The sequence below is a fragment of the Helianthus annuus genome, chromosome 4, assembly GCF_002127325.2.
Source record: "Helianthus annuus cultivar XRQ/B chromosome 4, HanXRQr2.0-SUNRISE, whole genome shotgun sequence".
Classification (NCBI taxonomy): Eukaryota; Viridiplantae; Streptophyta; class Magnoliopsida; order Asterales; family Asteraceae; genus Helianthus; species Helianthus annuus.
Window position 1 is genome coordinate 194,014,692 of NC_035436.2, and position 13,293 is coordinate 194,027,984.

At 37.2% G+C, this 13,293-nt stretch overlaps 1 protein-coding gene and 1 long non-coding RNA gene across 5 annotated transcripts; both read left to right on the forward strand.

Moving 5' to 3' along the window:
• Positions 1-218: 218 nt before the first annotated feature.
• LOC110937705 lies at positions 219-4,007 on the forward strand. Of its 4 annotated transcripts, none has more exons than XR_002590970.2 (9): positions 242-697; positions 773-923; positions 2,045-2,140; positions 2,246-2,309; positions 2,379-2,683; positions 2,841-2,887; positions 3,003-3,098; positions 3,176-3,302; positions 3,800-4,007. It is a non-coding gene; the product is annotated as an uncharacterized LOC110937705 (long non-coding RNA). The 4 variants fall into 4 exon arrangements; XR_002590971.2 differs by having other exon boundaries at positions 2,387-2,683; XR_002590969.2 differs by having other exon boundaries at positions 219-697; positions 2,246-2,683; positions 2,841-2,939.
• Positions 4,008-4,722: 715 nt separating this feature from the next.
• Positions 4,723-5,608, forward strand: LOC110937704 (glyoxylate/hydroxypyruvate reductase HPR3-like). Its single transcript, XM_022180154.2, has one exon. The coding sequence runs from the start codon at positions 4,974-4,976 to the stop codon at positions 5,511-5,513; it is 540 nt and encodes a 179-aa protein (XP_022035846.1). The 5' UTR covers positions 4,723-4,973; the 3' UTR covers positions 5,514-5,608.
• Positions 5,609-13,293: the final 7,685 nt, after the last annotated feature.

Genomic DNA, 13,293 nt, shown 5'->3' on the forward strand with positions numbered 1-13,293 from the left:
TCCATTCCATTCCGCCTCTCATTCTTGCATATCAAACACTACCTTAGTCTTCGTAGCTGTATGACTGTGGGGAGTGGAGGGGCTTGGGTTGGGAGCATTGCTCGACACGTGGCGAGGGTGAGATCCACAAGGTTATGGTGAAAAATGAGGGGTATGGTGTGGCGTGGCCAGCCATGTAATTTTTTTTAATTAAAGTAGCCAACCAAAGCCAGCTATATTAAACCAACCAAAGCCAACTAAGTCACCATGTCCCCCGCCCCACGCCAGGCTGAATACCCACGTCACAGGGGCACCGCCCTAACCAACGCCAACCCGAAGTGGAGCAGCTGGCGTTCAAGGGCATCCCCGCCCATCCAACGTCCCCACCCCCCGCAGTCTAAAGAGACTGCATCTAGAAAGCACTTTAAAATTTAGCGATCAAATTATAAGGATTTTAAACTTTTTGAGAATGTGAAATTTAAAATTTAGCGATCAAATTATAAGGATTTTAAATATTTTGAGAATGTGAAATTTTATGTTAAAATAACTCCCTCCCAATTTAATTCCCGCTCCTTCCTATTCCTCCTAAATTTAAATTAACTTCCCCCCAAATCTGCTCAGTTATCACAAACCCTATCAATCTTCATTATTTGCCCTCCATGCCTTCAGCGATTGCAGGATGATGATTTCTTTGAAGCCAACACTACGAGAGTGGCAGGTTTTAAACAGTGCTTCAATTTGAAGCAACTAGTGATTTTAATTTAGGCTAACAGGTTGCGCACTGTGAATGTAGGAACATCAAACAAACCTTATCAGCATACTACCCCGTCGCATTGCCCTTCACAACCATCATCAATGCCGGAAAACCGATCCAACTTCGTGTTCAGCATCTCTGCCGGTTACCGTGGAGCAACATATCGAGTTGAATCTGAGCACTGAGTCAGGTATCATGCGTTTTAGGGCTTTTTTAAGGTCTGTTCATCTTATTGGATAATCTATATATGTATATATCTAGGGCTAATTGTTGTGTTTTTATTCCAGATTTGTTTTATTGTTTTGAATTTTACATAATATGTTATTTGATTTTGTTTGATCTAATATCATATTTATGTTTGGAATTTGGAAGAGAATCATGTAAATGGAACACTAGAGGTACACACAAGAAAGTACTTATTTGTAAAAGATGCAGGTTGGGTTGGATGTAAGGCAATAAACCATCATCATGGGTCAAATGTGCTCAATTTATCATGTATTGGTTGATTTTGCAACCTCTATGTATGTATTAGAAGTTGTTTTTTTTCTTTCATATTATGAAACTGAGAAAACTGCATTATTCTTCCAATCCGGTGGTTAATGTTGTTTACTATGTCCAACTATAAAAAAACAAAGAAAAAGGAAGCTCCATTTATAGTAACTAATTGTAAAAGTTGATTGCATTTTGATTGTGCTTTAGACTGTGGGGTATGGTGGGGCGGGGGTTTGGGGCATGGGTTGACATGTGTACTTCAAGGGGCACTGCTAGTCAGTTGCATGTTGGGTCGGTATGGCGGGGCGTGCCTAGCCCGCGTGGGTTGGCCACGTGTTATAATTTTTTTTTCCAATTATTATAAAAATACACACAAAGTTAAAAAAAAAAGCCTAAAATTATTATTAAAATTTCCTAAAAATTACAAAATCCTACAACCACCTATAGCGTAGCCAACCCAGCCAATGAGAGCCGGCCACGGAAGACCGCTAGCCCGCCCAACGCCCGGGCTTAAACCCCGGCCCAAGGGGCCACACCGAAACCTAAGCCCATCCGGGGTGATGACTTGGGCGTTTGTACCCAAACCACGCCCCATACCCCATAGTCTTTAACTTGCGTTAGCTATTGACCAGTCCACTTGTATTTGCCTCTCTATACGATTAAATTCAGGTACTAGCTGTATCCACATTTCACAAGTTATTTTATGTGGATAACTGATTGACTTCATGTTATATAACCTTTTTTTTTTACTTTTTATTCAAATATGTTTACATTTTAGTATATTTACACGAACTGATCTGATTGCCAAATTACGAATAGATTGATTTACGGAATTCAAAATTTCTAATCGGATGGTGGAGACGATCACGGTGGTACACGGGAGATCTTTGGTGGCAAGGAAAAGAGGCGGCGCAGGTTAGCCGATTTATTAATCAAATTTTGGATGATATATAATTTTCTAGTTAAAAATCTTTCATTTCATAATATAAGTTTATTATAATTCATATATGTATTTATTAGATTGAAGAGTTGTAGTAAAAGAAAATGCAGACAAAGCAGAGAAATAGTGTGCATCTTTTGGAGTGTGAGTAGCATTACTATTGTTGTGATTCACTTTTAGGCTCAACGTTTACTTGACATTCATCTTTATCAGGAGTGCAGACGAGCCAAGCCAAGCCTGAGCTTGATTAGGCTTGAGCTCGGCTGTTGGATAGCTTTTCAAGCTTCAGCGTGGCTCGGACCTGCCAATATTATTATTACTAAAGAGTTTATAATAATTATTATTGTTTTCTATTATTTTTTTCTTTTTTGACTCAATAAACGCAATTATTCTGACCCGTTTTAATTGACTTGTTTTTGCCAAACCCACCCCCCCCCAATGACAAATATCGGATCTGCCTGTTGGATATGAATTTGGGATCCTTCACTTGTTTAGTTTGAAACTGGGATCCCTCACAGGTGATTTTTGCAGCTTTTTCATTATATACGCTTTTGTGTATTAGGTTTTTTTAGGGTAAATGGGAAGGTGCACTAGCAAACCTGAGTCTTTTTGGCTTGTAATGTATTGATGAGACATGATATTAGGAGTCTTGACTTGTTTTTTTTGATATTCTAGAATTCTTGTTGCTTGAGAAGGAAAAGATTGAAATGATAGATACATGGGTGAGTTAGATTTTGATTATTATAGAGGACTTTTCCTTGGACACTGACCAATGTAAGTTTTATTTAGAAATGTTTTTTCATTGTCTTTAAGTAATTACTTGTGGATAAAATGCAGTGCAACCAGCAACCAGGTTCATGAGAATGCGGTTATATGGTGATCAAACATATACGGGAGTTTGTTGAGAGAATTCAACATGACTTTATTAATATCGTAGGTCTTTTCCATATGTTTAAAATATCAAAATTTTAATTTATTTGTATACATTTAGATACTTTGTTTGTTTTCAGTTATGGAATGCAAAAGAGAAGACCACGCATGAGAAAATTGAAATTATGATCGTCCACTTAATGGAGCATTGGATTAAGGTGTTCGGTGTTTGAGGGCCAGATATGAACTTCGTAAATGCGTTTCAAGGTTAGCTTAAATTTTACTATTTAATGATCATTTACGTCTAATAGGTCAACTAAAAACTTGCTTATATATGAGTATGTAGTATAAAGATATGTATATATGTGTATGTAGCATAATATATATACGGTTCAACCGGACCAAGACATTTGTAACTCATTAACTTTGATTATCACATGAGACATGTATATCTTTGTATGTGATAAATGTTTTTTTTTTTTTTTTTTGCATGGTTTGATACATACTTTTTGTATAGTTAGTTATTAATGATTTGGTAGATATATTGGTCGATTGTAGTATTCTCGGACTTCTAGGTCATGGATTTGGATCTTCATGTTTTATGTGCATATGTAGGGTAGATTTGGAACATGTCCTATGACCTATGTGTATGCACGTATGATAGTATTTTAACATTTGAATTTAACGATTGGATTTTATACATATGTACACTTATGTATGCATTTTAAGCTTCATTTTATTAATGTAATGCTATGTTTTGTTAGGCAATTTCTAAGGTTTTCCATTGCAAGTATGAATTAAAGACGTTGGGGTTGGGTTGCAAGTATGAAGACATCAGTTCAGGGAGTCATTGTATATCGTATTCATCTTTAGAGATATATGTATTTGTGTTACTTTAAAACTTTTTTAATTTTGTGTTACTTTGAAACCTTTGTAATTTATATTGGTTTTAATTTAGTTTTGTTTTTTGTATATATTTTTTTTTTCAATTTTGGATAATTTGATTATAATGAGAATTTATTGGGAATTTTTAATAAATTTCTTAGGATGATCTATAAAAATTACTTTTTTTTAGTTTAAACACCAAGAGATGCGGTTTTAGAACGGCAAATCTCTTGTATATATTGAGAAAACAATAGTTTTTGCTTGAATTATCAAAAGATGCGGGTCTAAAACCGCATCTTATAGCCAATTTACTCGCATTATTTGAACATTTTTGTACTAGTGGTAGCTAAACGATAGCGACTTCGTAGTTAAATTTTGTAGCAAAAACAATGCAAATTATCATAGCCAACCCATTCGTAGCTAAAAATAACCATAGCTAAAAGTATTCGTAGCTAAAATTTTCCGTAGCTACAAGTATCCGTAGCTAAAAACAACCGTAGCTAAAAACAAACGTAGCTAAAAACATACGTAGCTAAAAACATCCATAGCTAAAAACCCATAGCGAAATTTCGTAGCAACCTTCTTCATAGCAAATTCGTGGCTAAAATAGCGACGCCATTTTTTGTAGCTTCATTCGTCGCAAACATAATTTCCGTAGCTAAACTTTGTAGCAAATAAATTCGCGACGGGACTTGTAGCTACGAACCAATTCCGTAGCAAATTCGTAGCAAAAAGGGTGTTTGCTACAGATTTGCTACGGATTTGGCCGTAGCAAATGCATATTTATGTAGTAGTGATGTGTGTTCAGATGTGCCTTTTAAAAGTGATTCTTTGGACTTCAAAGAATTTTAAAAGTGTTATGACTTCGAAAATAAGAAGGTTGTAATCATAAAAGTCTGTGTTTTATCTTTGTCTTCAAGTCCTAGCCCTATTAATAAAAATAAGGTTGTAGAAAAACCAATTTGCCACATTAAAGATTTGGTTTACTTTTACACACTATCCAAATATACATGAACTAACTTTAAATAGTTTGTTGATTAATCTTTTGATGTTATGGTTTTCAAGTTAGCATGCAAAACAGTTGGAATTGTTGGGCTTGGAAACATTGGATCTAGAGTTGCTACAAGACTAACGGCCATGGGTTGCATAGTCTCATACACCTCAAGGCAGAAAAAGCCCTCTATACCCTTCACGTTTTACCCAAATATCCTCCAACTCGCTTTTGACTCAGATGCTTTGGTCGTATGTTGTGCGTTGACCAACGAAACACGTCACATGATCAACAACAAAGTCATGATGGCCTTGGGAAAAAAAGGTATCATCGTGAATGTGGCCCGTGGGGCCATCATTGACGAGGTGGAGTTAGTGAAGTGTTTGGTTGAAGGTGAAATTGGTGGTGCTGGTTTGGATGTTTTTGAAAACGAACCAAATGTTCCCAAAGAGTTGTTTGAATTGGACAATGTCGTTCTTTTGCCTCATAGAACGGCTTTCACAAAGGAATCATTTTATGATGCCGCTCAGATTTTAATAGGTAACTTGGAAGCATTTTTTACGAACAAGCCCTTGCTTACTCTTGTCGCCAACGAATTCTAGTCACCCAGGTTGTATTTTCTTGGTTAGCTTTCCGAATATCATAGAATGTTTATGATATCCATTTTAATCTAATTAAGTTATGCGACTTTTGGTTTGTGTAGAAATGCAATTCATCCATGTTATGTTTTAGAAAAAGGTAAATTTCAATGATATACCCAAGAGCATTTAGTGCGACATCAATACCGAGTTGAGCGTTGCTAGAACTGTACATACACTTGTATTACTGAGTTGAGCATTGCTAAAACTATACAGAGAGTTGTATTTATTGTTTTAAATGTGATACATGAGATGATTATGTGATGCATAACTGTTTATCTATCTCTTCCTAAAAAAAAATATATTTTCAAAGCATACGACTCAGCTTTACCCACTCACGGCTTCCTTCAAGCAAATACCCAAACAACTTGGCGTCGATCTGATCACAGCCGCCCTACTAAAGGACCTCAACCTTCTAACTTTATAGGTGTAACATATAATTAAAACTAATTGGTCACAATGCAATGGGAGGGAATAAAGATAAAAAGAACGGGTTATGAATATCAAAACCTTAAAAAGAGTAAATAACCCAACCTTCTATTCTTTCGATTGTTTCTAAACACATGACAATAATATATCGGTTAGTCCATTATAGCTACCCATGCCGCAGGCCCATAAATGATCCAGTGATTAAAGACAGTCATTTTCCTACAATAGTTTACTATGTTTTTCTCATTTTGCTCCCCGTCTCTAACTCCCTCCAAATTGCTTGTTAACTAAAAATGTATTTTGGTATCTTCAAATATAAAACTAAGGGTATTATGTTACCAAAATACCCTTTCAGTTAACAAACAATTTGGATGGAGTTAGAGGAGGGGAGCAAAATGGGAAAAACATAGTAAACAATTGGAGGAAAATTGCCGTTTTTAAATGATTGGGGCAAAACCATTAAAACGACCAAACCACAGGGAGGAAAACGGAAGTTTACTCTTATCTTTAACTAACAAACTTGCATACAAGTTTTACAAAAAAAAAAAAAAAATCATCGTGTTATGTTTATAGAACCCTAATTTTCAAATTCGTTTTACGAATCTGAGTCTATTTATCGGCACCCTATGTATCCTATTCTAAACAGGGATGGCAAAAAATGAATTCGATGGCTAAACCCAAAACATTTGGGATGGGTATTAGGATATGGGATTAGGTTTAAATGTTTTCATGGGTATTAGATGACCATGGTATTAGGTGATCTCGATCCGATGCTTGAAACATTTTCTTTTAGACTAAAGTACAATTTCAATCCATGTGGTTTACATCTGTTCTTACATACAGACCCTATTTGCGAATTTCGACCAATCTATTCTCTTTGGTTGTCCATTGGAATCAATAACATCCCTTTCCCTAACTACCATTAGTTGACTATCCAAATAGATAACGTTGACATGGGAAACTTGTAATTTCACCTAAACTACCCCCAATGTCAACGATATTAACTCTCAATCTTCTTTTATTAGCATCATTTCACTCCCTTTTCCCACAAAACCCAACCGACTCCTAACGAAGTTCTCCGATCAACCCCAAGTCGTCTGATTTCTACTTTGATCAAGGCCAAGATGTTGACATATGCTATGAACATGGGATCCGAGCAAGTAAAAGGTATGACATTACCTTAACTTCACTTAACAACCAGTATGGACTTAATACAGTTAAATGACGATCTTCATCCGTGAAATTGTAGCTGGATTAAGGTTCCAATCTTCAAACCGGCGTATAAGGATCCAATTGCTTGTGGTTGTTAGGGGTATCTGAAGTGCTAGTGTTGAGGTGGTGGTTAATAGGGGTCGTGTGAGAATCTAAATCAAGATTATGAGGTATTGAAGTGTTGGTGTTATGTAGGGTGATCAAAACCCCATATTTATGATGCATATTTAGAAAGTAACTTTAATTGTGATAATGGGTTTTTTGTCTGATCTTTTTTGAGTTTTAGTTCTTAATGATCAAGGTCAACCCATTTTGCAATCATGTACTCAATAGGTAACTTTTGAATGTTTTAAACTAGTAACTGATTCTTTCTACTGTTATTTCTGGTTCATGTTGGCTCAATGCCTTTGATGTGGGCATGTTAGCGGTTCTTGTTTGATACTCGCAATCTTGGTAGTATGACTTTGGTGTTGGTTCATATTGTTGGTTTATCATAGGATTTAGTTATAACGTTGATGGCACAGGACAGTTATGCACAATAGGATTTAGATATAATGTAGGTTTGTAGGTGTTGATGGTACATGACAGTTACACACCATAGATTGTATGGACATATTGCAGCATGCATATCCAGTCAAGGCTGTGATAATCAAGTCTATAACTTTGAACAAGGATCATAGACTTTGGATTGCACAATAGGTTTAGTTATAACTTGAACAGAGATCACAAACTTTGCCAGGCATAACTTGAATTGTTTGATCAAATCAACTGGTTAAACCTGTGATAATGAAGCCAGTTCAAGTTCAAGTTCTGAAAGTAAAACTCAGTAGAAGTTGTGAAGGTCAACCTAATTCAAGTTCTAAAAGTCAAAGCTAGTTCAAGTTCTATAGGTCAAACATAGTTCAAGTTGTAAAACTCAAACTCAACCCAACTGCTAAAAGTCAAACCCAAATCTAGTTATAAACCAAATTTCAATGCCGGTTACATCTGTTAATATGTTGTTCTTGTTATTAGTAACGTCATTTGGGTGGTTAATTAATTGGTTTAGGTGGTTAGTTACTAGATTGGGAAAGACTTTTGAATTTGGAGGGAATATATGTATTTTAGCTGTAGGGACTGATATGGTATATAAACTTGTGGAGGTACTTTATAAAAGCGATATTGATTGATAATTCTGAATGAATCCAATTACATAGGTGAGGATTATATTTATAGATCCAAATAATAACAAACCCTAGTACAAAATAAGGAAAGAGATATATCTAGAACATATTACAATATCGATATCTAAAAATATACATATGCGCTAATACTGATATGTATATGCGCTGATATGTATATACGCTAATACTGATATGCGCTAATACTGATATGCGCTATTCCTAAACACTGATGAATAAACACTGATGAATATCTACTGGCTAAGACACCCCCTCAGTTTGAGCGGGCGGAGGACAAACACTCAAGCTGGGCCGAAATGATTGGAATAGCTCACGAGATAATCCTTTAGTAAATATATCCGCGTACTGCATAGAGGATGGGACATGAAGAACTTTAATGTGCCCAAGAAGAACCTTCTCGCGTACAAAATGTATGTCAATCTCGATGTGTTTTGTCCGTTGATGTTGAACTGGATTATTGGACAAATAGACCGCTGAAACATTGTCACAAAATACCACTGATGCGCGTGTTAAAGGATTGTGAAGTTCGAACAGCAAATTTCGAATCCACGTCGTTTCAGCGACTGCATTCGCAACCCCCTATATTCAGCTTCTGCACTGGATCGGGATACAGTAGGCTGACGTTTAGCTAACCAGGATATGAGGTTGTCACCAAGGAAAACACAATAACCCGATGTGGAGCGTCTCGAATCTGGGCAGCCACCCTAATCAGCGTCAGAATAGGCGACCAAATCAGAAGAAGCTGATCGCAGGATCCGTATGCCATAGTCAATTGTACCTTGCAAATAATGGATGACACGTTTCATAAACGCGAAGTGAGGATCGCGAGGCTCATGCATGAAGAGACACACCTGCTGAACCGCATACGACAAATCCGGAGTAAAAGTTAAATATTGCAATGCACCTGCCAGACTCCGATATAGTGTCGGATCCGAGAACAAAGCCCCATCAGTAGCGCTCAACTTAGAGGAAAGATCAACCGGTGTTGAACACGGTTTACACGAGGACATCGAAGCACGGGCAATTATGTCCTTTGTATATTGAGCCTGAGACAAGAAAATACCATTCTTCTGCTGAGTAACCTTGATCCCCAAAAAATGATGTAACCTGCCCAGATCAGTCATGGCAAAGTCCCGAGAGAGTGTGCTAATAATGTTGTTTAAGAGACAATCATTAGAAGCTGTGAGAACTATATCATCCACATATAACAATAAATATGCAACATTAGACGGGTCCTGTTGATAAACAAATAAGGACTGATCACAAATGCTGCTACGAAACCCTTTAGAAGTGATAAAATTAGCAAACCGGGTGTACCAGGCCCGTGGTGCCTGTTTAAGACCATAAAGTGATTTCTACAAACGACAAACGTGATTAGGAAATCGTCTATCATAAAAACCCGGTGGTTGATGCATAAATACCGTCTCATGTATTTCCCTGTGTAAAAACGCATTCTTAACATCAAGTTGATGAATAGACCAAGCCCGAGATACTGCAAGAGACAAAACTGTGCGAATAGTGGCCAGTTTGACCACAGGGCTAAATGTCTCATCACAATCAATACCAACCGTTTGGGAATTTCCATTAACCACCAACCTAGCCTTATAACGTTCCAATGATCCATCCGATTTATATTTATGCCTAAATAACCACATGCAACGAATGACGAGACAGTCAAGTGGACGGGGAATAAGCTCCCGTGTTTCATTATCATGTAGTGCCGTAAACTCGGTTTGCATAGCATGTAACCAATTAGGATCAGTTAGGGCTTTGGAATACGAGGTAGGAACTGGTGAAAGGTTAAGAGTGTGGTGTACGGCCGAAGGGTTGGACCGTGATTTGGAACGAGTTGTCATGGTGTGTTAGTTTGTAATCGGACCGGTGGGTTGGGTCTGGGCTTGGGTCGTGGAGGGTGTAGGGTTAGATGGGCCAGTTTGGGTCTGGGCGTGAATGGCAACGGAAGTGTTAGGTGGGCCGGTTTGAGTGGGAATGTTGGTACGGGGACGACGTGAGTAGGTAAACGGGTATGGGGTTACAGGCTGGGAATCGGGCTGGGTAACGGGCCGGGTTACGGGCGGGGGTTCGGACTGGGTAACTGGCCGATGAAAAGTGAATCCCGGTGGGGTGGGGTCGTCCAAAAAATCGTAGGTGATAGGATGAGTGGGACGTGTTAGTCTTTACACAGAATTATAAACCCAATTGATAAGTACCAGACACATACCTACACATGCCTGATTATTATTAGGCTGGGTACAAACACGGTTTTATAATCAACTAGTATTAAACCATCCCTGCGTTGCGGCGGGGGCGTAAAAACATGCCAAGTTGCACCTACGCTACACCACTGTCGGTGACCACCAACACCAGAAAAGCTCGTAAAAACAAAATAAATTAAAAAGAAAATAAATAACACTGAACGAAAAGCAAAGTAAAATCTTTGAACCACGTACGCCCGTTGCGGCGTGTTAATTTGAAGAAATTAGACCGAAACGTAAAACATAGAAAAAAAATAACTAAGATGGTCTAGGACCCGCACGCTGCGACAAACTTGCCAAACAGGGAAAAATAGACGTGTTGTTACGGGCCTGTCAAACGGGAAAAAATTGATGAAAAAACGTTCAACCCCACACGTACGTCGCGGCGTGTTAACTTGCAAAATATAGAACGAAACATAAAACGATTAACTTGCAAAAAGATGAAAAATATGGGCATCAAAGTGAAAAATCATTTAAAAAAAAAAACTCTTCATGCTAAGGGCACAACTCTATAAAAAAACATTATAGTATCTTATTTATGATTTAGTAAGGTTTCTTAAAACCATCATACAAACTTCAATACATAGAGTACAAACAACAATGCCAATTATGATTTAATAAGGTTTCTTAAAACAATCATATAAATTTCAATACATAGAGTACAAAACAACAATGCCAAGAATTGTTACAAAAGTATATAATTATGAGACTTGAATTACCAATACCCGTGCTAAATCCGTTCATTTTTTTTTTTGAACGGCCAACAAAAATCTTATTATATCAACTAGCAAGTTGCTAGACGCCAAATGTACAATACAACCACCAATGAATAAAACTAACCACCCAAACAAAAACACATTACATTACATAACAATGGTAAAATTGCGCCAATCATTCCAACTCCAGTGAAGGGATCTCGACCGATTATTTATCTAGTGATAGGGCCATTGATTTAATTTCTTCTACAACCTTTGAAATATTTGGAATATCCTGGCCATATAGTACTTCGTTCCGCATCCTCCATATACTCCACAACACGACCTGGGTGATAGCATTAAACATCTTATTTTTCTTTTTGCTACCTTGCAATAGGATATGGTAATCCAAAATATCAGGGCCGACTCAACCATTTTCGTGGCCTAAGGCGAAGTAAAATCTTATGGCCTTTTTCCCAAAAAAATTTATGTAATTGAAAGTTAAACTTGAAGGGCCCAAATGTAATTATTTGAAAGATTGTGTTAAAATTTAAAAACAAGAAAAAAATGCTGAACCAGGGATTCAAACTCGGGTCTCACCAACATCCATACATACACAAAACCACTACACTACCAACCAGCAACCTGTTAATGAACCACACCCTAAATCTTTTATAAATGGACTGTAGTTTCATCAAATTGTGGAGGCCCTATAGTTTTGGTGGCCCAAAGCCCAAGCCTCATTTGGCTTACCCTTGGGCCGGTGTAGGTCCCCTTGATGTGTATGGATCTTCACAGAATCGTCTTTCCAATCAAGAGTGCGGAATCCTCTTGATCAGAATTAGCAGAAAACGTGTAGAAACAGAAAACAGTAAATCACTTTTCAAACCGGATCTTTATTGATTATCTATCAAACTGATTACAATCAATCCAAAACCCTAACACACTCAAATTCGTCCAAGCTGTAGGAGCTCTCATGAATTCTCTCTCACAAATACTGTTTAGGCTGATTAGATCAACTGATTAACCTAAACCCTAAAGCCTAACCTTGTTTATATAACACAAGGTTTACTATTTGGACTAGGGTTTACTACTTGGGCAAGCCCAATTCGTTCCCCCTTGACCCAAATGGGTTTAGTTTAGCCCAAACTCAATAATCTCACTATTACAAAGCTAAACCCGCTAACCGTTTATCGTTTAACCAATTACAAGATATCCAAAGACCAAATCCAAGCTGTTGTCACAAACATACACCAACAAACTCCCCCTTGACAATAGCTTCATAAAAACTTTGTCTTGAGCCAAAACTTTGTCTTCAGTCTTCTTGCAATCTTCAAGTAGTCTTGCACTGTCTTTGGTCTTTGGATAGCTTCAGCTTCAATAGCTTCTGTCAGCAACAGACTCCCCCTAAGCTGATGCATCCAATCACCAAATCTTCAACACGTTAGCATTTGAGTAAACTCCAGTTCAGCATTTGCACAGCAATCTTCAAACTCTTCAATCTTGTCTGCAATATAGAAAGGAGGTTCTACCATGCATCCAATCAAGCTCTCATCTTCACACTTAACAGCAACTTCTCAGCAACAAACTGCTTCAATCTGTATACTATAAAAACAAACATCTCGAGAAACCATAAGAATTTTTCAACATAAGTTAAATAAATTATTATTTTTCAAGAGAAAGTTAAACTGTATCACAGATTAAGCACTTTCAACTTCATCACCAACACGCAAAACTTTTTGTTCAACACACAAGAACCCGCCTGATTGAAAATTTTGAACTCACTTTCTAACACCGTCTCCCCCTATCAGTAACAATTCCTCCAAGAATAACAGTTTTCCGTACGTTAAGAATTTTAAACAGAAAAATGACACTATTTTTGTATTTTTATATTTTTTTTTGAAAGCAGGTAAATAACAAAAGCAATAAGCACTCTATTTTTGTGAGAATCACTGGTAAGAAGATCATATCA

Bases quoted from the DNA above. Each gene is read 5' to 3' on its own strand.
- LOC110937704 (XM_022180154.2), top strand. From the start codon at position 4,974: ATGGTTTTCAAGTTAGCATGCAAAACAGTTGGAATTGTTGGGCTTGGA.